Source organism: Protopterus annectens, chromosome 2.part1 (assembly GCF_019279795.1).
Source record: "Protopterus annectens isolate FY-2018-M chromosome 2.part1, PAN1.0, whole genome shotgun sequence".
In the NCBI taxonomy this organism is placed as follows: domain Eukaryota; kingdom Metazoa; phylum Chordata; order Ceratodontiformes; family Protopteridae; genus Protopterus; species Protopterus annectens.
In genome coordinates this window covers 332634592-332661797 of record NC_056729.1, presented here as the reverse complement: position 1 = coordinate 332661797, position 27206 = coordinate 332634592, and the positions used below count along the sequence as shown (strand labels likewise).

General features: G+C 40.0%; 1 protein-coding gene across 2 annotated transcripts in view; it reads right to left on the bottom strand.

Moving 5' to 3' along the window:
- SEL1L3 (SEL1L family member 3) overlaps positions 1 to 27206 on the bottom strand; it is a 1757172-nt gene that overhangs the window by 228646 nt on the left and 1501320 nt on the right. For both annotated transcript variants that reach the window (XM_044062158.1, XM_044062159.1), the window contains exons 18-19: positions 8516 to 8606; positions 8344 to 8428 (exon numbers count right to left, since the gene is read on the bottom strand). In XM_044062158.1, the coding sequence (XP_043918093.1) occupies positions 8344 to 8428; positions 8516 to 8606 (176 nt within the window). The remainder of the gene's footprint in view (positions 1 to 8343; positions 8429 to 8515; positions 8607 to 27206) is intronic.

Below are 27206 nucleotides of genomic sequence, written 5' to 3'. Positions count from 1 at the left end.
CAAAGTTCTTCATTAGCACTTTTCAAGAAAAATCTTGATGAGTGGATGGGAAATAGGAAATACACCCCAGGGATCACTTCTGTGTCTCTGCTCGACAGTGGCACAGGCAATTAACTTTCTTGGGTGGCATAAGCTGTGGAATCTTGCTGGCTAGGCTTATGTAGACCCTTGGGCCAATAGCCTAGTACCTACCTATGAACCTATTAACCTATGTATCACTTTATTTCAGAGTGCATCATTAGGATTAGGATAGGTTGCTGCACCTTCAATAAACTGCTCATTTTTAATTTATTTATTCAACATTTGTTTACCAGGAACGTCTCACTGGGGCAGAGCCCATTTTTAGTGGAGGCCCAGGGAGAAAGGCTCACAATGCATGTCTTTGGAATGTGAAAAGAAAGTGGAGCTCCTGGAGGAAACCCACACAAATGGAGGGAGGACATGCAGACTGCACACAAAAGGCACTCCAGCTGACAATCGAACTGGAGAGCCTCTTGCTGTGAGGTGGCATTGCTAAACGCTACACTACCATATCACCCAATTGTACAATCTTGCCTCTAAACAATGACCAGTTCAATACAAACACTGAACAGTTTGAGGTGTCCAATACACTGTATGTGAATATAGCTGTCTTGAGCTTAAGGCACTGTTCCCTGAAAATTTACAACAAAACCTTAGAAGTTTCAAGGATTTTCAGGAAAAGTCAAGTATTTTCTGGATGACAGCTACATTTTTTTTCAGTGCCAGGTTTACTCCACTGTTAAAAGACTCTAATAATGGAAGTAAAAAATTGAGTGGATCAAATTCCATTACTTAATGTAATGAGGTGATCTGAAAGTGAAAATTAAGTTTTAGTTGTGAGTTATAAGAAACGTTGCCAGTGCTGAACTTCTATTTCCCAGTCAGTGGACTTTCACAAATAATGTTGCATTCTTCTTTGCATAACAGCTTTTAAATTATAAGTAGACACATCCATTAGCAGTTTATCATCTAGACTGGAATTCAGTGATACTTGGTTTTAGCAGTAGCCAAAGTAGGAAGACTTTTTAAAGTTCAGACTACGTAAGAAAATAAAATATCATATTTCAGGCCTCCAGTATTAAATCCACATAGTTTCCATACTTCAAAACAATTTACACTTGGAGAAAAGAGTTTGGTGAAAGCTGCAATCATTGATGTAAACTGAATTACAAAAAGAAAAAAAAAATCACCTTACATGATGAATGCTACTGAAGAAATGCATTATCAAGTGGCACTGGCCTGTGGACAAAGGATGAATAATCATCTGAGAATGCAACATGCTACACCTCTATAAGCTGTAAGAAAAACTGTCTGATCACTAGCAAACTGATGCAGAACACAACCCTCTGACATTATGAGAAACAAAAAGAATTTTTTATTTCCTGATAGTTACCAACTTGCAGGCAAAATGCTGATTGTTTAGGAGGTGGCAACACCTGCTGTGTACCTTAAAGTGAGGAGATACCTTACCAGTCTTCAGCAAGGCATCTTGTTGGAAGAGCTGTCTGCTCAGAATGATACTGTCAGGTATTAAATGAATGGAGAGCTGGTGCTACCTGTGAGGGATCTTTGGGCATCATATCTCATCAACATAGCCACTGTGGAAACCCCATACCTCTAGAAACCAAAGATTGCCTATTGTTGGACATACTTGCATCTTGGACAATCTACTGCCAAAGAATGTTTTTATGAAGTATCACACATCACACATCTCGGAGTCATCCTCTGCACCTATATCACTATAAAAATCCCTTCTATGGATAATGGACAATAGTGGTACAGCAGTAGCATTGTTGTCTCACAGCAAGAGGTTCTCCTGTTTGATTCTCGGCTGGAGTGCCTTCTGTGTGGAGTTTGCATGTCCTCACCATGGTCGAGTGGCCTCCGAAAGACATATGTGAATGGGCTTGCCTTAGCTGAAGGTTGGGCGTCGGGCTGGTAACTTGGCACCATAAAAAAAAATCGACTGCCAATCATTAGCGAACTGGAGTTCCGCTGTGCTGACCCGTAACCAGGAAAAGCCGAAAAGACAAACAAGTGTTACATCAGCCAGAAGGAGTAATATTCAAGCAAATGTCAAACTGTGTGCTCAACAGATGGCCAAAGCCTACAAATCACAGCACCACTCCCTGGCAGTGTGCATACTTCATCCATGATATCAAATCAGTGTAAGCCATGAATGTGCAGTACCTCACATCTTCCTGTTACATGCCCTTATGTTTTTGGGTAAGAATGGGCATCTCCTGCAATGACACCTACACATCATTCCAAGTCACCTGACAAAGAAGCCAGCAGTCAGGCAAACTACAGCAAGAATGTGTTTGAGGACATGCATACCTTGCTGAAGTCCAAATTTAGCTGTCTGGAGACCTGGGGATTGTCTGTAATACACATATGAGAAAACATCTCAGGTGATCACTGTGTGTGCAGTCCTGTACAGCATGATAAAATCAAAGCAGAGTGACCTTCCAATCTGTCATATATTAAGCTTAATGCAGCAAACCCAGACAAAAAGAACAAGAGCAGCAGTGGGGCAAACCACCCAATGGCAATGATGAACCAATGGCGAAAGAACATTAGTATGTGAGAGGAAGATACTTGTGATACATCCACGTGCAAGCAGTATGGCAGCATCAGATGCAAAGCTGTGTGTCTTGATATGCAAAGGTGTACAGTCAATGCAAACAGAAACACTAACATCCACAAAGGTACAGTTGCCTTGCTGATATCATCCAATGCTGATATCATCCAAGGGACGCCTAATATATGTACTGCCTGAGCATATATGACACCAGAAAGCACCTACTTTTTAAACATGAAGAAGTTTTCAAAGAAGGCATGAAAAGTCATCATCTGCACAGATATCAGGGGACATACAAAAGAGGCAGCCAATATGCGCACAGCCAGAAACCAAGTGAGGTCATAAACATGTCCATGTGGGAGCTACATCCTTTGATGCATACCTGCAAAAGTGGCATTTTCACTACTGGTTTAAAAAAGACTTTGCATCTGAACAACAGTGGCCATAACTGGGCTACTTGTTGTAGACCACAGCATAGGTTTGCAGTGGGGTGCACTCAAGCCTCTACCAGTATATGGTATGCATGGCAGAGACTGCCTGTAGTAATACTGAACAAGACCTGCTCCAGTATTAATAGTGCTGATTCAGATATCTGCTTGTGTGCACCTAGGTCTTGCCCATGCATAACTAGGTCATATATATAGTAAGTATGAAGAGCATGCTGTAAGGATGCTAAGTGGCATACTGTGATCTCTCTCTCTCTCACACACATACACACACACACACGCGCGCGCGCGCGCGCGCGTGTGCCCGCATGCACAGTGTCTCTCTCTGAGGTGCAGTCATATAAAACATCTCAGTTGTACATATTTCCATATGAGCACATTTTCATGTTTCATTTTCTTTTTAGCCAACTGGAACTAAATGATTTACTTTCTCTTCTACGCACTGCAATTAACGCCAGTAACTTAATAACTTCTGTTGAATGCCTTATGCTAGCTTGAAAGCTTGAGTATTGCAAAACCTAAATCTGTCCAATAAAAGGTATTACATTACACCTGTGCTCCAGTGTCTTTTTTTTTCTATGGTGAACAAATTCAAATAAAATAAAATAAATATATGTGGGTTTACACTGCCTGCCACATTAAAGCCTTTACAGTTTGTAGATACATTTCTCCCTTGTTAGTTTGAATCTGTGTTTGCAGTATCATTTTGGATGGATGGATATAGATGTGAAAAACCATTTTGTATATGTTCCCATTAGTGGCGGTGTTGTGTGCTAGGATAGTTACTGGTGACTGCAATTGTCAGTTACTCATTGTTTCTATATATCTTGCACTTCTATTAGTTATCACTGCCCTGCATGCATGGGAACTGCTGTCAACGTACATATGTACGAATACTTTAGCACTACTGCAGTGGTTAGCTGTTCTCTATTGGCCCAGATGCCCTTATGTGTACACATTTTATAATATGCACAATGTGTTGTTATATGCATTTACTATACCTTTTTCCTGCAATGTGCCATGTGCAATACCTGCACTGTCTGTGGGCAGGTTTTATACATGGTTTAATATCTGGTGATATGGTCCCAGGTATGTAATGCAGTGCTGTCATATGTTTTGGTCATCAGGCAAGAATGTCTGTGTATGTGGTGTGGGACCAAGGGGGCATTTAGTATGTGAACTGCTGTTAGATTCTTGTACCATGTTTCTGTTTCACTTAATGTGTATGCTTGTACAATACCTATGTCTTATATTATTACTGTATCACATACATATTTTGTATATAAATCAGTGTCCCAATGGGAGCTTGTGATGACACTGCTCTTTGTACTAATGGATGTTAGAAATCTTTTTTTTTAACCAAAGGGCAGTGGCTTATTTATTGTTGATTGCTAGATCCTTTGGTGATAACAGGGGTAGGTCTGTACCTCTGGTTATTCTGTATCTCCTGTAATTCCTTTGTCCATATCACTTTGGTAACAGTGACTAATTGGACAATTCAATAACCCAGAGGTATGGCAGCCCGCAGGATAGGACTGCCATTGGGGTCATGTGGTCAATGTAAGTAAGTTCACATTTTGGCTTGAATTTTGCATGCTATAGTGGAGGAAGTATTTGCTCTTACAGTCATCCCAGACTGCAGCAGCTGCACATCATGCTGAGGATCAGAGAAATGCTTGAGGTAAGTGCTCTCACTGATCCTATAAAATGAGGTGTTGTAGTTATTCAAGTCTTGCACAGGTGTGACTGTCAGCACTGCACTTGCAGACATCTTACTGTGGTGACCCTGTTGCTAATGTATGGTTGCCAACTGGCCCTGCATTCTATCCTCGCCATTCTGTTTTAGCTTTACATGTTCTTACAACACAGTGGCCTAGGTGGTGCCCAATGTTGACTGCATTTTTAAAATTGGCAATAATGCTGGCACATTGCAGTATACTGTAGGTACGATGCTGTACATCTGTCTTACACGTATAATTTTCATATGTACATAAATTGGCTTATTCAAAACGTTACGATAATGTTGTGGTACTGGGCTTATATGGAGAGGTATAACATGCGGTGCATGGCAAGGAATGAGGTGACAGGGAAAAAAAAAGAGATGGGGGTGAGGATGCAAGCACAGGCTACTCTGTGTTTAACAGGAGCTGAAGTAATTTCAAACACATCTCATTTCAGTAGCTGTGCTAATGAATATGTCATGAATCACGGTTTTAAGTTCCTGGATATAATGGTGCACTAGTAACATGGGTCTATTTCCCTACTCAGATGGTATTACTTGGATCAACCAACAGTGTTCTAACAAATATCAGTGTGGTTGAACAATATCTTTTTGCTAGTGGTCTGTTCCATATGTGGCTGTGGTGGGAGAGGGGGGCAAATTAGTGGGCTTGAGATATTGTAAAGCGATAACAGTGTTCTCACACCTCCTTTGCTTGTTGCTGATTATATGAGAATAAGTGAACATTCCTGAACAGTGGAAACTTGCCTATTCTTTGGCTCACTTCAGGAAAAGAAAGGATAATCATGCCATTTGCTAACAACTTGTATTGGGGTACTTGTGGGGAAGAACTACATTACATTAACTGCAAAAGGGCATATAACACATTGTGTCCTCAGGTATGATATATAGTTAACAGTTCTGCAAAACAACTGTTTTTGCATTTTCTAATGTTGGCCAGTAAGCCTTTAGCACAGAAACAGTCAACCATCATACAGCTGACCACTTATACTTCAGTCATGTCAGTACAAACTGGTCAGATATCAGCATGGATCATGCTATCCCAAACAAAACCAAGACCCAATCATCCAAAGGCAGGCGTCCAGTCTGGTGGACCCCTGCCATAAATAAACTGTACAACAGAAGGAGGAAGCTACTACATGATAGAGCAAAATCCCTAATAAGGAAGGCATCTCTGATCAGTACTAGCAAAAAATTACGATCCCTCATAAAATCCTCCAAGGCCAGCTTCAAGAGAAAAATTGCACAGGACACCAAAGACAATCATAAAGCTTTTTTCAGTTATGTTAGAAACCTGGGATGCAACTCCCAGACTTGTTTTGAGTTGATTCCAAACAACAAAAAATACACTGAACCCACAGACATCGCCAATATCCTGGCAGACAGGTTCAGTGCAAACTTCTCCACCCCCCCCCCAAAAGAGCAAGTATCTATCCCGGCAGAGGGCTGCCTCCCAAACATCTCTGATGCTCAGGTGAAGGCTGCCCTCTCCAAAGCAAAAAACACTGCTTCCATGGGACCAGATGGCATCCCAGGTTGCGTCCTACATGAACTCCAAGAGGAACTAATCCCTCAAATAAAACAGCTATACAATCTCAGCCTCACTACAGGATATGTGCCCACAGAATGGCGTACAGCAACAGTGGTCCCACTCCACAAAGGTGGAGCCTCTACGGACCCTGGAAGCTATCACCCCATAAGCCTGACTAGCTTAGTCTGCAAGACTATGGAGAGGATCATCATAGAGCTCATAAACAAAGACATTGGGGACCTACAGACACTAGATCCTACCCAGTTCGGCTTTGTCAAGGGCAGATCCTGCCTTTTGAACCTGGTTGACTTCTTCGAAACAGTCACCAAAGACATAGATGAAGGGAAGGTAGTCCACACAGCCTATCTGGACCTTGCAAAGGCATTTGACACAATACCCCTCTCGGGCATCATAGATAAGCTATCCAGCTTAAATATAAACCCCTATGTCACAAGATGGGTCGCAAACTGGCTCAAAGACAGAACCCACAGAGTGAGAGTTGCTGGAGCCATGTCAGACTCGAAACCGATCACAAGTGGCGTCCCACAGGGTTCTGTCCTGGGACCACTCTTGTTCGGTATATACTTTTCTGAGGTACAGGGAAACATGGGAGGACTATGGCTCACCAAGTTCGCAGACGACTGCAAACTGGGCGCCATAATCAACTCTCCAGCTGACACAAACATCCTTCAAAAAGGTCTCACAGAGACAGATAACTGGTGCCAGTGCCATGGTTTAAAGCTAAATGCCAAAAAATGTATAGTCATACCCTTTGGCAAAAACAATGTGCCCACAAATTACCACATAGGCGGAAACCCATTAAGTACAGAGAAAGTTATTAGGGACCTGGGGACCCAAGTTGATAACAATCTCTCCTTTGAAAACCACATTGCCAAAGTGGTTAGAAAGACCTTCTACATAGCCCACCTCATCATGAAGGGTTTCACATCTAGATCAAGAGAGGTAATCGTGCCCCTTTATTCATCCCTCATCAGGCCCATCATAGAATACAATGCCCCTTTTGGGATGTACCTTACCCGACACCTGCAGCAATTAGAAAGACCCCAAAAGTATCTCACCATGAGGATCAAGGGTCTCAAACAGATGCCATATGCTGCTCGGTTAAAAAAACTCCAGCTCTACTCAGTTGCATACCACCTACTTCGAGGCGATCTATGCCTGACATACAAAGCTATGTCAAATCCAGAATTAATGGACATGCTCCACCTCAGTAAATCTAAATCCCTTAGAGCCACACGCTCGAGGGACTTGAACCTCAGCACAGAAATAAATAGAACTTGCTGGAGGGACAGGTTCATAACCCAGTGGCTCCCTCACTGAATCTCTTCAAGAAGAATCTCGATAGGTGGATGGGGGATCATAGGTTTGTCCCAAGGATTACTCCCGTGTCACTATTAGACAGAGGCACAGTAAACTAAACCTTAAAAAGGGCACAGTATACTCAAATCAAGGGGTGGTGTAAGCCATACAGAATCGGGCTAGGCTTATAATTGTCCCAGGGCAGATAGCCTAGTATGAACCTATGAACCTATAAACCTAAATGCCCAGTGATAATGTAAAGGCACAAACTGTATAAATCAATTAAACCATTTAAATTATATACAGTATATCACAGTGGTAAAGGTATGAAAAGATACAGCAGAGGGCTGAAAAACTGTAAGCCTAGACATTAATCTCAAAAGCACCCATCTTACATTCTGTGTACTCTTAAAAAGTCACCTTTTTCAAGCATCAGGATGTCTAAATAAAACACCTGCAGTCTCAAGGAAACTATTCAATTAAAATGTCATAAATGCACGACTATTCAAATATCACACAACCATCTGATATGGATGTCTGGAAGCAGCGACAATATTAACAATGCACCTGACACCTACAATTACATTTCCCAACAAGACAGAATGTAAGCTTATATTATGAAAGAATACTAGGTCATTACATTTAGTTTTGTCAGTTAAAGTGGATATTTCTACTTTAAAAATGAATGCATTCCTATACATACCAAAAGTTGGAGAATTAATCTGATTGGCAGAAAGGTTGTAGTATCTCCAGACACAGTCAGAGCTTAGGTGGCTGCTTGCCAGTTCCTAGAAAACAGGGGAAGTTCAGAAGTTTGCATAAAGCAGAAAAGGCAAGCATATGCAACAAACCTGAATAGAAATTCAAGTACTTACAGGATTCTCTTCACAAATATAGGCTATGTTTGTCTGTGACATCTCAATACCAGTTTCTGCAGTCAAAAGATAATATAGTAGTGCTTTGTGCCTAAGTAAGGAGAAAATAAATTAGGCATATGAAGTCTCATCAGTAAAGTTACATGACATTGCCTTGTCTCTTTTGGTACTGGCACAGGCACAGGCACACATTCTTCTTCATCCTTATTGTGAAAGTTCTCAGCTCACTGCCCTGTCTCTGTCAGTGTGTTGCTACTCCTTGAATACCCTCCTGAAAAGTACTGTTTGCCCATTGAACATCTTAACTGATGCTGTAAAGTGCACGTTACAACAATGCAAATACATCTTCATACAAAATGTATTCAGTCTTATATAATTCTGCACGACTACTATGCATATACAGTTGTATTATAATTGCTTTATCTTAGCTACACTATACAGCAGATCATATCTGCCCTCTTCAAAGCCAAAAACACGGACATACTGAGGATTAGAGAATGTATAAGCACATTATCAATGGATTCTGTTATCTATAAACAGAGCATCTGTGCCATTACACATTTGTTTTGGTTATAGAAGGTATTTGTTTATTAGTTGGATATGGAGAATTATATTTATGACAGGCAGAGTAATTATCAAACTAAAATTATTAATGCAGAATACTAATATACTAGGGATGCAGTTTTAAACAGTATTTATAAAAACTGAGTATTTAGAAAAAAATATGAAAGGAAGAAAATAATGGTGAAAGAGGCAAAGAACTGTGACATTAGTGGATATTTTTTAATTTATTTACATTTTGCTAGTGGGACTAATTTCAGAGAGGACAAATAAGCAAAATAAAGACAGGACAAAAATGTGCAATTGCAAATTATAGGTTCGTAAGTTCATAGGACTTACTAGGCTAATGGCCCTAGGGCCTTAACAAGCCAAGCCATGTAATACTCTTGTTCCCTAGTTGACAATGGTTAGATGGTCAATTGTTAGCAGATGGAATCAGTGATTAGCACTGACTGCCCCTGTCCATGAGGGACAAGGGTGCCACCCCTGGGGTGAATTTACTGTCTCCCATCCAGTTGTCGAGGTTGCACTTAAATAAGGCCATTAAGGAGCTCTGATTCACATGAAGTGAGAGTTTATTCCAGAGGAGTGGCAATCTCTGGGAGACATACATATCTCTCCAACATGTTCTGCTTATGTCACAGGCTAGGTTGAGATCCCTAGAGTGAGTGTCTCATCCCATTTGATTTGCGGACATGCAGCATTTCCATTAGGGCAGGGTCACAGATAATTTTGTAGGCCAGGCACAGGTCGCCTCTCAGCAGCCTGTAGGATATAGACTACAGAGACACAGCTTTCAGTCTTTCTGTGTAGGTCATGTTTTGGAGGCCCTCAATTTTCTTGGTTAGAAACCTCTGTGGTCTTTCCAGGTGTCTGGTGAGGTACATGCAAAAGGAAGCATTGTACTCAATTAGTGGTCTGATGAGGGTCAAGTATATAGGAGCTATAACATGCTAAGTCTTGGATGCAATGCCCTTATTTATGAGATGTGCAACATATGTTTTCCTTACCACTGTGGAGACATGGTGATCGAAGTTTAAATTGCTGTCAAGTCTCTCACCACTGTGTTTGAGCTTAGGTGGGTGCTCTCTATAATGTAATCTGGAGGGGCCACTTCTTTGCCAAAGGGGATAATGATGCACTTTTTTGCATTTAGTTTTAGGCCATCACTCTGGCAACAAGCATTAGTCTGCATTAGCCCATTTTGTCATACATTAACATTGTTGGGGGACTCAATAATTGTACCTAGTCTGCAGTCATCTGCAAACTTGGTAAGCCACAGGCCATCTACTTTCTCCTGGATGTCTGAAAAGTAGTTTCCAAATAGTAGAGGACCAAGCACAGATCCCTGTGGTACACCACTGGTAACTGGTCTACTGGTGGCGGTGGAATCTCCAACTTTAACAGTATGCATTATGTCAGTGAGCCAATTTGCTACCCATCTAGTGACGTATGGGTTAATCTTCAGCTAACAGAGTTTCTCAATGATACCTGAATGGGGGATTGTGTGAAAATCCTTGGCTAAGTCAGGATAGGTGGTATGTATTGTTTTACCCTCATCCAGGGCTTTGGTGACATTCTCGAAGAAGTACACCAGGTTTAGTAAGCAAGACCTGCCCTTAATGAAGCCAAACTGGGTCAGGTTGAGAGTTTGGAGGTCACCCATGTCCTTGTCAATAAAATCCATGATGATTTTTTTCCATGGCCTTGCAGATAAGGCTGGTTAGGCTTCTGGGTTTGTAGTTCCCAGGGTCGGCTGATGGACCCACTTTGTATAAGGAGATTACTGTTGCTGTTCTCCACTCTTCTGAAACAAAGCCAGTGCTTAGGCTATGGCTGAAGAGAATGCCAACAGGTTCTGCTAGGTGTTGTTTTAGATTGTTTAGTAAGCAGCCTGGGATATTACATGCCTGTTCTTTCTCTGCAGATGGCTGCTATTGAACAGCCTTCTCCATAGAATCAACTATTTTTTTACATACAAGACCTAATTTAGTTGATAAGCAATAGCCTGGATTCAAAAGATCTGTCCATAAAGATGAGTACAGGACAATGAAAAAAAAAAACATAATGTAGTTCAAATTAGAATGAAGGTAGCAAAACCACATTAAACTCTGGCATCAGTAGTACATGCACTGGTTTTCTCCCCCCTGGACAATTATTATGATCTTTTCTTTAGCCTGTCTTATGGTGACCTTGAACAATTTCAATAAATACAAAATTCTTCGGCTCTAGTTCTGTCAGGCATCTCCCATTTAGGCTGGTTGCCTGTTTAGATGAAAATTACATTTATGTTCTTGATATTCATGAAAAGAATCTTATTGTGTTGAGGAAGATGGTTGCCTCCATGTGTGTTCCATATATTTTAAGTGTTTTTTCAGTTCAGAGAAGAGAGGAGGTATTCACTGCTAATTGATAATAATAGAACAAATGGAGTGTGCAGCTGAATTTGAGCATTTTGGCAATGAAGTTAGTCACAAGTTGGAGCAGGGTCACAATGCTGCTTGGTAACCACTGCATAAAGATCAAAGAAAACAAATATAGTTTCAGAAGTCAAAAGTATTTTGGTAGTGATAAGAAATGAACTGTGGAATTTGATTGGATTGTTTGCAGCAAATCTGAAAAAAATAGAATGGGCTGGAGTGGAGGATGAAGTGCTCATATGCTAACAACAGGTAACCATGTGACCTGATAAATTTCATATATATGTGATTCTGGTTAAGGCAACGGTGGGGCTGAAGTACATTCAAATGCTGGAACAACAGCTGGCTGAAATGGAGGGTAAGGCAAGAATGCAAAATATGAAACTATGGCATTTCAAAGGTGAAAAGGGATCAGTTTTGATGGAATATATGAAAAACAAGTTGGTGGAATGGTTATGTTTTGCAAAATATTCTCTGGAGACTGCAATCCTGAAATATTTGCCAGTGCTGGGGTCGTATATTTAATATGGGAAGCCTATGCCTATAATAACTGAGTTTCTAACGTTATGAGAGGAAGCAAGTACAGTGGCAACTGTAGCAACTTGTTAAAATACTGTCAGTGGCTGTATATGTTGAGCAAGACTATTCTGAAGTAATTCTAAAACACTGCTTGCAATCTGTGGGATCATTAAAAATGTAAGCAAAGAAAGTTAAAGTACAAATTGGCATTTCCAGCTGCTCTGAAGTATTTTGAAGTGGTGGTGTCCTGATTTTCAAAACATATACAGGAAATGATTCCAAAGGGGTTACTATTGAGACTAGCAGATCTGCAAGATGAATAAAAGGACACTGGGACTCTGACTGAGAGACACTGACACTTGAAAGAGAAGTGAATGTCAGTCAGGGATAAAAGAAAATATTTTCAAGGATGGCAGCCCTGGTGCTGATACCAGGAGTATGCATCCCATGTTTACAAATACCGAGGGTACACATCAACAAATATTTTTAGCTGTAACAGCGTTATTTATATCAGTGCCTGTCAAGCTCTGGGATGGGGAAATGGGCAGGGCATATAAATAAAATAAAACTTTTAAGGCTGAAGTATGGCACAGCTTTGGACACCTTAATTTCTTTCTCTCAGACAATGGGAGGGTTTCAGATTATTTCTGGGATGTCAGGACTGACTCCTTGTATCTGAGACTAAGGAGAGGCACCAGTGACAGCCAATGGTCTGCTCCATAAGGACTAAATAATTTAGATAAATTCTGCAAGAAATATTTTAAGTAATAGTCAAGTAAGTTTTTGTTATTTTTCTTTCTAAGAATATTTTGCATATTGAAATATCATGTGACTGGAATTACTGAGCTTGCTCAGAAAGTACAAAATATGATTAAGTAATAACTATATGTAACTTTTTAGTATAAATTTAAACTGAAACAGTATTTATTTTATGTACTTATACTTTGGTGATCAGGTTTACTAGGCCAATGGCATCTTCTGAGAGGAGACCTGAGCTGTTATTCATACTAAGAGAAATTTGGCTAGGGCACTGAGGAACTTCCTCTACTCTTTTTTCAATAACTGCTGCGGGATCTTTTACATTCACCTGAGCTATCCCCAACTAAGGCAAATGGATCCTCAGTTTATTATCTTATCTGAACAACAGCAAGCTCAAAAGTGCATTATCTGTCTTACACTGCACTACAATGTCAGTACTGGAAATTAATATAACTATGTGGTGGTGTGCAAGACAACCCACAGCCTTCTGATCTTCTAGCCCCCAAGGCAAGTATGCTACCTGCTGAACTACTGACACTGCATCGTATAGTACTGAATACATGTTTGAGAGCAGTTTATTGAAACTCGAGTTTACATATAAAGTACAGTATCTGTATTATTTATGATCACGAGCAATGAGATGCTTGTTCAATACAAGTGATCTGAATTAAGTAAGTTCCAGAAAATATTTGATAATATTAAGAGATAATTATAGTGAATTACCTCAAATGTATTCAAATGTGTATGATGAAAGCTGCATATTGGAGAGGTGGGTGGAGGATTAGTTGACAGTAAATATTTTAATAATCTGTCTAGGAATAAATGTTGGAATGAAAAGATTATCTGCCATGACTAGAGGAGTCAGCTTAGTCATAAGTATGCCATCTGCATGGCGATTAATTATGACAGCAAATAGAATGTGGAAGATGTGAGACATACATGGTTTATACTTTATACCAGTTATGCTTCTTGTGTTTTACTAACTAGACAGCTTGTCCATTTTGGAGTTTTAAGAAATGCTGAAATAACAACAATATTAATAGGCCTCCTATCCTCTGTGGGTTAGGCTGATGGATGGATGAATTGTCCAAAATGATCCTGGCGAGTAAAGCTCTTCTGGATAAAAAACACTATGTAAACTTGCACAAAGATCCAAAAGTGCACCAATATGCTGCAATTAATCCAACGACACCGTCTTAGTTAAGCTCTTTATTTCAACAAGCAAAACTGGTAGTAAGCGCTTTCACGTCCTTGCGACGCTTCCTCAGACTTCAATATTTCTCCATTTGATTCAATGCTTAAATACATTCATAGTCACCACCTTTACTTCATTAATTAATTGCTGCCCTTCTCTTAAAGTGCTAGTGCATATTATAGAGAAGCTGCATATTGGAGAGGTGGGTGGAGGATTAGTTGACAGTAAATATTTTAATAATCTGTCTAGGAATAAATGTTGGAATGAAAAGATTATCTGCCATGACTAGAGGAGTCAGCTTAGTCATAAGTATGCCATCTGCATGGCGATTAATTATGACAGCAAATAGAATGTGGAAGATGTGAGACATACATGGTTTATACTTTATACCAGTTATGCTTCTTGTGTTTTACTAACTAGACAGCTTGTCCATTTTGGAGTTTTAAGAAATGCTGAAATAACAACAATATTAATAGGCCTCCTATCCTCTGTGGGTTAGGCTGATGGATGGATGAGATGATGTCTTGGTTGAGGCAGGGTCATGATATAGACGAGTGGAGTATGCCGGTATAAACTGAAATGTGATTATATATATTGTAATGAAAGCAAGAGCTGGATGCTATGTATTAATAAGGATGCTGCCCATGGGTCCAAGCATGAAAAGAAACAGTATTTTTGCACTGTACATTAGAAAGACACAGGATCTGGAAACTGTTTACATAATGTGGGATATGGAAGATATGAAGGCAGAGATAAGAAACGCATAAAAAGACAAGAATGATCTTGGCAGGTTGAGTGGAGTTTTCACACTGTTTAACAGCTGTGGTTGTTTGTTTGCTGATTTTTTTTTTTGGGGGGGGTCATCACATTCATGTGTAAAGGGACACTGCAAATAGCAATAATACAATAGATTATCAGAAAAGACTATAAATGATGGTTTGTATTGACAGAAAGGTTGATGAGTGTGAAAAGAATAATCTATGTATGTTTGAGAAATAAGGTGGCTGATGAGATTTAATGGGAAGAGTGATATGCCCTGCTTTCACTCCAGACAAACTATGTTAAATTAAGAGGAATGTATATATATATATATATATATATATATATATATATATATATATATATACACACACACACACACACACAGACACACACACATATATATACACACACACACACATATATAGAGATATATATATATATATATATATATATATATATATATATATATATATATATATATATATATATATATAAAATCATCTAATGGTATTACTCTCCTAAGTACTAAGAAAAGTTTAAAAATGTGCCAAGAAAATGTAAAGTAATGTAAGTAAAATGACACAAGATTAGCACCACAGCATATGGACTGAAGCTGTTAAGGAAGAATGCAGACAAAGTGTATATGAAAATGCATGACACAATGTCTCCTTATGAATGTATAAACAAAATGTTAAATGTGAAATAATGGCAATAAAGTAGAGTTAAAAATACTATTTAAATACTATGCACTACACAGCTTGAGTGCTGTCTACTGAGCTAGCTTTTGTTGCCCTTTAATACGACCCACCTACTCCTAATGGCCTGCAAACAACTGGTGAAAGTTCATAGGATGTTTCTAGTAAGCTCTATTCAGTGATTTTTCACTTATTTTAACCTTGACTTGTGGAATTGCTATCTCCCCCATATTAGCCATATGACTCAGAGATCTGGTTTGTGAGGTTACTAAAATATCAATCCTTTTAGGGAGTATTCCTCAATCCTTGGTAAAACTTTAAATAATTTTAATATTTTAATATCTACACTGCATTCACTTTTGATTTAATTCATATATTTACTGTTATGCTGCTGTACTTGTTTGTTTTAATATATGGAAAGTACTTGGGTTCAAGCACTAATAAGATTAAAGATTAACAAAGGAGAACAGAGGTTTGCCATGAAAAGGAGGGTACAAAAGTGTCATCCTAACAAATGCACAGCAGTTGAAGAGCCACAAAAACAAAAAAACAAAGTCAGCGTCAATAATAAGTAACAACAACAACAATAACACAGCCTTGAAGCAAAGGCAAGTAAAACTGGAGTGTGAGGAACTACTGTTTTTACACAAGGAGATTTACGCTCATTGGTTGATTTACAGCATTCAAATGTCTAACTTTTGTCTGACGATGGCTGTGGTCCATGACTCTTCTGCTGGTGTCCTCAGATTTGGGAGAAAAGTAAGAAATGGGCATTGAAGGGATTGGGGCTTGACAATGGGGGCAGGCATCTTCTGAGTGTTAAATCTTGATTTTTAGCTGAGGTGGAACAACACTGAAGCTCCACTCACAATAAAAACAGGACACAAAAATTGCCATAAACCATTATGAAGGTACCAAGAACAACTGACTAAGCTTACTTCATGCATTGGATAGTACAGGAATGCTGAATGATTCAGAAGGGCAAAGATATCGCAAAGCCTATAGAAAGCATCTGCAGGAGGTTAAGATTAGCCCTTTAGGATAACAAGTTTAAAGAAGTCTGTAACAATTTTTTTTTATTTGGTCAGCAGCTACAAAGGGCTTAACAAACAAACAAAACTTAGGGAAGTGTGCATTATTTATTAGCATTAGCACAAAACCTGTATGATAACTTTTTTTTGAAGTGGGGGGGGTGCTACTAACCAACACTAAGTAGTCCAGAAAATAAAAGTATTGCTTTTCAATTAATAAGCAACACATTTTTAGGAGTATAAGGTCAACCTCTTCACATTCTTACTTGAAGTATACCTCCTTACATCAGTAAACACTGAATGTGTGCACAAAGGTGAATATTTAAAATGTTATTCATAAGATCACTGTTGCAATATCTCTTACATATGGGATATATCCTACCAAGGAAAATATACATCTGTCGAGTCTACAAAGCTTCATGCATATTCCTTGCATGTAGTACATTTGTTCTTAGCATGAGAAAATATGCCAGTGTAAGAAGGATGTATGGACATGTCAAAACTCAGACATTTCTTGCCAACATTGCAGCTAGTTTTCCATATGTTGGCTCCAGCAACAAGGTCTTTGGGTAGATAAGCACTCCACTGGGATAGGGACCCTTCCTATTTTTTTTAACTTTTTGCCAGGAAGTTGCATATGTCGCTCAGGACTTTCACACTCATAGTTTGCTCTGTTTAGGGCTGTATGTGACACCAATTAGTATAGTACAGCATTTGTCATCTGTTCACCCAAAAAGCATCTGAAGTAGATTAAAATTCTTACTCAAATACCTTCTGATCATGTTTGTAATGATGAAAGTGCTTAACTGTGTTTTTTTAATTTTACATTAAAACATCCTGTATTTTGAGTCTCAGGCTACCTGGTCATTTTTCTTATTTTTGCTATTTACATTCTAGCTCCAGTGGTTCGCTTGTTTCTTATTTACTCATATACCTTGAAAACAGATATCTTCAAGACTTGACATATGCATCATTCTCTTCAGCAATGCCCCCAGGGTAAAAAGGGACAGAAAATTGTAACTGATGATAATTGTACGCCTTCCTCCCTCTCATTTGATCTGTGTCTAATAACTCAGCTGAGGCACATTTGCAGCCCCCAAACCATGTTTCTTTTTCTCCTGGGCCCTCCAGAGTGTCCCCTTTGGGGGCTGCTATGGCTCAGCATAGTTGCATGACTGATACAGCTTGAATATTTGGCTGACTCAGCCTGGAAGGAAGAACCAAGGATTATTTTATCTGAGGGAAGTGAGGTAAGTATTCATAATATTTCAGTCAAGGATGATGTTCAAAGCTCACTTACGGAGATCAGGCCTATGGCTTCAACTCCAAAGACCATACCAGCTGGATAATCTTAGAAAACATTTCCAGAAAAACAAAGAAATATCTTCCCAGTCCCCTTCCAGTCAGAAAGGTAACAGAAAAGATTAGTTTAACTTTGTTAAAGGTCTGTTTAATGTTATCCGTTCAGTCTTCTCTGCCTGCAACTTTAGCTTCCATTTTTACCCCTGTTAAAAGGAAAAGAGTTTTCTGTTCTTCCACAGCGGAATGTTCAAATTCTGACAATGAGTGACATGATTATGCCTCAAACATTTCCTCTTTGACTGAATGTGAATCTAAGGCAAATGATATTCTATTATCTGATTCCCAGATGAGGACATTTTCTTTGGGGACACAGTTATCAAAATGAAGTACGTTTTCAAACGGGAAGATAAAGACATTTCCGACTCCCAGAAAACGAATTATGAGCTACTGAATATGGATACCACAAAGCCTACTGGTATACCACCAGTTTTGGAGGATCTAGAAAATTCCTTTTCTGTTGCTAAATTCCCTCCAGAGTCTCATCTTTCAGCCCCTAATAAAACTGACAGGTTTTACATGGCTCTTAATATGCATAGATACATTTATAAAAATCATTTTGCTAACCCTACTGCCACTTCCTTGGATGATGTAAAGATACTAGAAACTTTCCCTCTTCTAACACAATCCCCAGTGATAAGTACAGCAGAGCACTTGATGTGCTTGACAAAATTGTATATACCTCTGCCTCCTTAGCCTTTAAAGCCATTAACTTCTAAACCCACATGTCCCATGTTCCCACTGTCTATTTTAACCAATATGGGAAAAACCTTGGCGAGCCTCCTTAACTCAGACTGGAAATCTAATGCTATGGAAATGCTCAACACTGCTTCTCAGGTAGCTAACCACATAATCGAATGTCAAAATAATTCTGCAAACACTGTCTCCAGACCAGCTGCAACTGGTACTGTAATGAGAAGCTTACATGGATAAGCTTACAGTCCTTCCCTTAGGATTTAAAAACATAGTTGTTAAATCCACTACTGGACAAGCATTTCATTATTGGTAACATTTCTGCTGAAGCTTTTAAAAGTTAGAAAAAAAAGGAGACCCTAAGCCGGCAGGTAAAGAGCTTTTCTCATCATAAGTTCCTAAATTTCAAATTAATTATCCACATCATTTTTTTCATAAACCTTTCAAATCTGGTCAGTAGATGTCTGGAAAAGAATAACTGAAAAGAAAAGTGGTGAGGGGACTCCAAAAGAAAATCTACTGGTTTCCAGGGATCCAACTGCCAGAGATAAAACTTATGACTGTCCTTGTCACTTACTTCATCCTTCCCTTTTCCACCCTAGCTTTCTTCAGAAGATTGCAAGGAATCTTACTCTTTTATCTTACTCTTATTATAGAAAATGAATTACCACATTGATGGTAGTCCACTGAACACAGAAGACGTTATAAGAGATCTGGGAACACAGGTTGACAGCAACCTCTCTTTTGATCACCACATTGCCACTATGGTCAGAAAGTCCTTCTATGAGGCACATCTCATTACTAAGGGTTTTGCAACCAGGAAGAAAGAGGTCATTGTCTCCCTCTACTCTTCCCTCATTAGGCTAAGCATTGAGTACAATGCCCCATTTGGCATGTACCTCGCTAGACACCTGCAACAACTGGAGAGGCCGCAAAAGTACCTCACAAAGAGGATCCTAGACCTTAAATACTTGTCCTATACGGACAGACTCAAAAAACTCCAACTATTCTGTCTCATATTGCCTACATAGAGGCGATCTCTGCTTGACTTACAAAGCTATGTCTGACCTAGCACTGTTAGAAATGCTACATCTAAAGAAATCCCAATCCCTCCGCACCACATGCTCCAGAGACCTCAACCTCATTACCACAATTAACAGATCATACTGGAGAGACAAGTTCATAACCCAGAGACTGCCCATGCTATGGAATAGACTTTCCATACATGTTAAGCAGAGCACCTTGCTGACCCTCTTCAAGAGAAATCTTGATGAGTGGATGGGAAACAGAAAATTCACCCCAGGGATAACTCCAGTGGCTGTACTCGACAGAGGCAGTGGGAACTAAGGTCGGGCGGCACTATGCCAGGGTAATCCTATGGCTAGGCTTGTAAAGGCCCCACGGCCATTAGCCTAGTACACACCTATGACCCTATGAAAAGGGTTACAAACTTCAATGGGCATTCCTTCTCATTCCATTAGGCACTTACCATACTCAAAAAAAAAAAAAAAAAAAAGTGTCATCTCATGTCCCCAATCATTTCTGACTTACTGCTGTAGATGATCACAAAACCTGTGTCTTCACATGAATGGGAAAAATGGTTTTACTCAAGACTTGTCCTGCTTCCAAAGAAAGACAGAATTTGGAAGCTAATAGATCTTTTCAATCTAAACAGGCTTTTTTGCACATTCCAAAATTCAGAATGTTGACTCTTCAAACATTCTTTCCTTTCCTTTCCCTTCAAGCCTTTATGGTCACTAAACCTCAAACATGCTTACTTACGTGTTCCCATTCACAAAAAGCACATCTTGTTTTTAAGACTCAATGTCTTGGGATTGCACTGTTAATTTATTTCTTTGCCCTTTGGACTTTCTACCACACCAGGAATGTTTACAAAATGCCTTGCTGCAGTTATAGCCTTCTGAAGACTTCAAGGCATACACATCTTTCTTTAACTGCATGATTCCTCATAGCCTCATTCATTCGCAACACGCTTTAACTGCTTTACAGTTCATAATCAATCTTTTTCACAACCTGTGTTGCTCTGAACCTAAAACAAGTATTCCCTGATTCCATCTCAAAGATACAATCTTATCATCAGTACGTTCTCAACCTTTTTCAGCAGAATATGTCCACTGCAAGAGAATTCATGAGAGTTACGGATTTCATGGCCTCTTTTATCTATATGATTGCTGTTATTAGACTACTCTTGAGAAAGATCCAGTTATTTTTTAGATCAGTTTGGGCTCAGCACTCTCACCCTACATCTTTCCCAATTACAGTTCTCAGCTTTGTGAAGAAAAACTGTTTTCATGGGCCAAACCAGTTTTATAGAAACTGGGAATTCTTTTTTCTCCTCCCATCCTATCTCAGTCAGTGGCCACAGGTACTTCAGATTTTGCATGGGGTGCTGTTTCTCAGGGTATCAAAGTGCAAGGAATTTGGGAACCACAGCTCAGGAACAAGCACATCAACTTGAAAGAAAAAAAAAGTTATGTACTCACCATAATGTTTCATGTTTGTTATCCATGCTCTCGCCTTCATTCTTGCTGGTTGGGTTTGGAACTGAGCATCGGTTCCAACTCAGCCACATACTAAAGCTCGAAAGCTCTCAGTGGCTCGAGGCTACACTATATCTCATGATGCCTAGCGGCTGTTCCCCAGATCTCATTTGAGAACTAACACTAGACTATACCAACTCATCCCATAAAAACAAAATGTAATAGATGCGTTGCCCCTACTCTGAAACAGGTGTGAAGAGAGTCAGGCACCTGTATCCAATTTATAGTTTCTCTCAATCCTCTCGGAAGGGGGAAAGGAGGTTGGGTCGCAAGAATGAAGGTGAGATCATGGACAACAAACATGGAACATTATGGTGAGTACATAACTTCTTTATGTTATATTGTCCTATCTCGCCTTCATTCTTGCTGGTTGGGACAGCATCCCCAGCACCTTCATCTTGGGAGGCTCAAGGGAATAAACTCTTCAGAACTGTGGATCCAAAGGAAGCCCTGTTCCGGGAGGCCACATCTACTTTATAATGAGTAATAAAGGTATGAGGACTGACCCATGTGGCAGCTGCACAAATTGAGTCCAAAGAGAGTTTAGCTTGGAAGGCAGTAGAAGTAGCCATGGCTCTAGTTGAATGATCTGTAACTCTGCCTGGCAGCTACTTGTTATGCAGGTTACAGACATAAGTGATGGCATCTGTGAGCCATTTTGATAAGGTGCCCTTTGAAACTGCAACACCTTTCCTACTGTCTGAAAAAGACATGAAGAGTTGGTCGGATTTTCAGAATTCTTTGATCCTATGTATGTAAACACATAGTTGTCTATTAACATCCAACTGATGAAGCTTGTATTCTGCCCTTTTGCCATAATTAGGGAAAACTACAGGTAACTCAATAGACTGGTTCAAACTGGCCTCAGAAGAAAATTTTAGTAGAAAGGAAGGATTCATTCTGAGGGACACTCTGTCTTTATGAAAGATTAAACAGGGAGGACGAATAGACAGAGCTTGCAATTCTGATACTCTTCTGGTGGAGGTAATTGCTGTTAAAAAGACTGTCTTCCAGGTTAAGGACTTGAATGAGCATGAGGAGGCTGGTTCAAAGGGAGGTGAGGTCAAAGACAATAATACCAAATGGGAGGTCTTAGAAGAAAGGTACCCCTGAGAAAGGCTTTGCATAATCTATGGGACATGATGTTTGACCCCATGTATCCTACATGGTAATATGAAATAGCAGCTAGTTGCACTCTTACTGTGGCTGCTGCTACACATTGATCAAAAATTTCTGTTAAGAATTCAAGAATTGCAGACACAGGAGCTGTAAAGGGGTCTATGTTGTTTCTGTCTGCCCAGTAAGAGAACCTCCTCCATTTAGTTGCATAAAGTTTCCTAGCTGTATTTATCTGTGATGAAACCAGAATGTGCTTTACTACTGGGAATAAATCTGGAAGCCTGGCTAAGACTGGAAGTGCAGTAACCAAGCTGTCACCTTGAGATTTTGAAGGGAGGAGTGGAGCGTTCCTAACCGATGAGTCAGGAGGTCCGGCACCAGGTCCAGAATCCAGGGCTCCTCCAGAAGATGGGGCCATAGGAAGGGAAACCAAATTTGTCGAGGCCAGTAAGAGGCAATGAGAATTAGCTTGAAACTCAACGACTTGGCTTTCTGGAGTACCTTGGGTATTAACAGAAACGGAGGAAAGGCATACAGAAGTCCCAGGGGCCAATCGTGCACAAGTGCATCCTTTGACTGACTCCCCCGGAGGGGGAACTAGGGTGAAGTAGCTGCTGCATTTCGTGTTGATGAATGTGGCAAACAGATCGCAGCAAGGCTGGCCCCACTTGCGAAACATTCTGTTCGCAGTCTTTTGATTCAAAGACCACTCGTGAGGCATAAGGATTGCTCTGCTCAACCTGTCTAGTATTACGTTGGAGTTCCCTGGGATATGCATTGCAGTCAGAAAATGTTGAGAAGAAATTGCTCATTGCCATACTCTTTGAGCCTCCCGACATAGGGTGTAGGATTTGGTTCCCCCTTGCTTGTTGATGTGCCATACAACAGACAGTGTCTGTTTAAATTGCAGTAGTACCTGTTGGTAGAGAGCTGTGGAATGCTTGCAATGCCAGAAGCACCACCCTCATCTCTAAGACATTTAAGTGCAAGTGGTACTCATGTTCCTAAAAAATGTGACCAGCAGACAGTGGAGACCAAAGTAAATATATAAAGTGTATCAGCAGACCGGTTTCGGCTTGTATTTATCACAAAGCCTTTATCAATGTGAAAAAACATAAAAAATACAACCCATTTATAGTGTGTCATCAGTCCTAAAGCCAATCACAAATGTTCATTTAACCCAGATGCAAAGAGCCCTCCCAGTTTAATTATCCATTTTTTCTACTTGACACTGAGCAATTCATGCCATCCAGTTTTATTAGGTTGCATCCCTGTAATTTTATCTATTATTGTAAATTGGAAGCTTGCAGTCTTGTGTATTAGAGTGTGTTTGTATAGAGCGTTAGTGTCATGCTGGTTCCTAATTTCACTCATATGCTCAGAAATTCTGTGTCTCACCGCCCTGGATATAGGCAGTTCTCTACATTTACAATATTTTAATTTTCCTAACTAATGATATGAAGCATTTGACCTTCATTGCTGTATCACTTCAAAATCCATATTTGCACATTGTATAGCTTTAAGATTAAACTCTGAAACAACTGCAGACATGAATAAAGGTTTGGCTGTATAACTCTCCCTTTTCTTGTGAAAGCTCAGCAAAGGTTGAATAGGCATATGGGTCTGTAATTCAGAAACCTGTCTAGTTGAAGTTAAAGCTACTGGTAAAGCTGTCTTCCATGTTAAAAAATTCAGAGACAAGCTGAATGCAGGCTAAGAGGTGTGTGTGTGTGTGTGTGTGTGTGTGTGTGTGTGTGTGTGTGTGTGTGTGTGTGTGTGTGTGTGTGGTGTGTGTGTGTGTGTTTGTGTGTAAGATTTCTTAGTAGCATGTTCTCAGAAAAAAGGTGCCTAAAGGGGATCAAAAATCAACTATTCATGCAGTTAGATTTAGATGTTATATATTGAGATGAATTAGAGATCCCTTGTATTGCATGAGCAAGTCCACTGTGTGAGAAAGTGTCTGGTGATTGCTGTTGGCTAGTTGTATGAGAAGGGAGAAAGGAGAATCAACATTGTCTGGGCCAAAAGAGGGTCAGTGAAAGCATTTTTGATATGCTTCCTCTGATGATTTGAAGGAAAGGGAAGAAATGCATAAAGGGAAATCTCAGACCATGGCACTGAAGAGGCATCTCTCTTCCAGACCTCATTGCGAGGTGTCTTTGAACAGGAAAACACAGGAATGTTTCAGAAGTCTGTTTAGATTGGAGGCAAAGGATCTATTTGAGGCATTTTCCATTGGTGGACTGTTTACAGGAAGATCTCTCAGTGTAACATCCTCTTATGGGGTTCATAGGTTCATACTAGGCTATCTGCCCTAGGGCATTTATAAGCCTAGCCAGAGTGTGTTTGGCTTTCGCCACCCATTTTAAATGAATTTTGCTATGCCCTTTTTCGAGGTTAGTATACTGTGCCTCTGTCTATCCTGAATCTGCTCAGAGTCTGCTACTGTGTAGATTACCTGAAGAAATAAGTTGTGCTGAGTTGCTATGTTCAAGGCAATCACAAGCAGACTGCAAAGAGGATATGATATTGTTCCTCTTTGATTATTAATATACCACATTATAGTAGTGTTGTCTGTTACCACTAAAAGAGTGATGACCAGTGCTAATTCAGAGCTTTCAGAGCATTCATAAACCTATTAATGTTATGTTGTCCTATCTCGCCTTCATTCTTGCTGGTTGAGTTTGGAACGGAGCATCGGTTTCGACTCGGTCGCATACTAAAGCTTGAGAGCTCTCACTGGCTTGAGGCTACACTATATCCCATGATGCCTAGTGGCTGTTCCCCAGATCTCGTTTGTTGCTTGCAGCTTCAGGATTGCTCTTCGCTGGCTCAAGCTAAGTGACTTTAATTTTTTGGTATTTCATTGTGGTTATAGTAAGTTTTCTAACTTATCTTTCCTTTTACAAGACGTAATTCTCCTTCTTTCAGCAAGTCTTCTTTCTATCCCTGGTTATTAACTTAACTTGAACTTCTTCCTTCTTCAGGCCTACTTGGCACTGCCCAGATGAATCCATTTTAGTTGGAGGATTTCCTCTCCCCTTTTTCCTCCTCCAGTTTTTGCCATTTAAGTTAGAGGCTTCTCCTCAGTTAGGGGGGTGTGTCATTTAAGTTAGAGACCCTCCTCTAACTTTTTCTAACCTTTTCTTCTTCCCTACACCTGTCTTTCTTAAAAAAAAAAAAAAAAAAAAATATATATATATATATATATATTTTATATATAGAGGCCTTACTATCCTTGCTTATTGTAAAGTGGTGTTTGTTACCAAAGTAGTTACTGTTTTTTTTTTCTTGACTTTAGTACCTTTGTTTCAAGATGTCTAAAGAAGTTAAGCAGTCAGAATTTAAAAAGTGTGACTCGTGCACACAGAAAATGTCTCTTACTGACAGTCACACCAGCTGTGTGTACTGTCTCCCATCAAAGTCCATCCCAGACATTCCACCCAGTCAAGGGGATCAAGCAACCCTAGAGATCCAAAGGTTGCTAGAAAAAAGAGCCATCCAAGAAGTCCATGCAGACCAAGTTGGATCTGGAATTTACTCAAGGTCCTGTTTAGTTCCGAAAAAGACAGGGGACTGGAGACCAATTCTAGATCTCAGCAGACTAAACAAGTCAGTCAAAAAGACGAAATTCTGGATGGTAATACTGCAGTCTATACTCCCTTTTTTGGGACAAGACAATTGGATGTGCTCGATAGATCTTCAGGATGCATACTACCATATAAAGATGGACAGGCTTTCCAGAAGGTATCTGCGCTTCCGGCTGGGAGCCAATAATTACCAGTTCAGAGCTCTGCCTTTTGGTCTCACTACAGCCCTCAGAGTGTTTACCAACTGCATGGCAGTAGTAATGGCTCACTTGAGGCGTCAAGGATTCCGGGTGTTTCCATACTTTGATGACTGGCTCCTGACCTCCACCACTGAGCATCTACTTACCAGACAAGAGACTCCACCCTTCATCTCTGCTCTCAGCTGGGAATTACAATAAACTTAGAAAAATCTGCCTTGTTGCCAGCTCAGCATATTACCTTTATAGGGGCAGACTTAGGCACAAAAAATATGGTGGCAAAGCTGCCTCATGAAAGAGAACAGACATTACATCACCAAGTCTCCATACTAATCAAGAAGAAAAAAGTACAAGCCAAATTTGTCCTCAAAGTCCTAGGTTCAATGGCAGCGACAATCACATTAGTTCCATTGACACGTCTACACATGAGAATATTACAGTGGCTTATTTTTGCCCAGTGGTCTATGCAGGAGTTGCCTATGTCCCACAAAATTCTCATCACGAACACCTGCAGGAAGGACCTACAATGGTGGATTCACTCTGACCAGGTAACTATAGGCAGACCATTTCTACTTCCCCATCCCGTAGCCACAGTGACCACGGACGCTTCCGAGATAGGGTGGGGAGGCTTTTTCTGGGATATATGTTCCGAGGGACTTGGCAGGAACATGAGTACCATCCCAGAAAAAGCCTCTGCAAGTAAGGCATCTGCAGGGTCCTAAAACACTATTGTAAACCAAAAAAATGTGACCAGCAGACAGTTGAGACCAAAGTAAATATATAAAGTGTATCAAAAGACCGGTTTCGGCTTGTATTTATCACAAAGCCTTTATCAGTGTGAAAAAAACCCATAAAAAATACACCCCATTTATAGTGTGTCAGCAGTCCTAAAGCCAATCACAAATGTTCATTTAACCTAGGTGCAAAGAGCCCTCCCAGTTTAATTATCCATTTTTTCTCCATGACATTGAGCAATTCATGCCATCCGGTTTTATTTGGTTGCATCCCTGTAATTTTATCTATTATTGTAAATTGGAAGCTTGCAGTCTTGTGTATTAGAGTATGTTTGTATACAGCGTTAGTGTCACGCTGGTTCCTAATTTCACTCATATGCTCAGAAATTTTGTGTCTCACCACCCTGGATGTCTGTCCAACATAAAAGGCTGAACATTGACACATTGCTAAATAAACAACCCATTCCGAGCTACAGTTGGCGAAAAAAGGAATCTC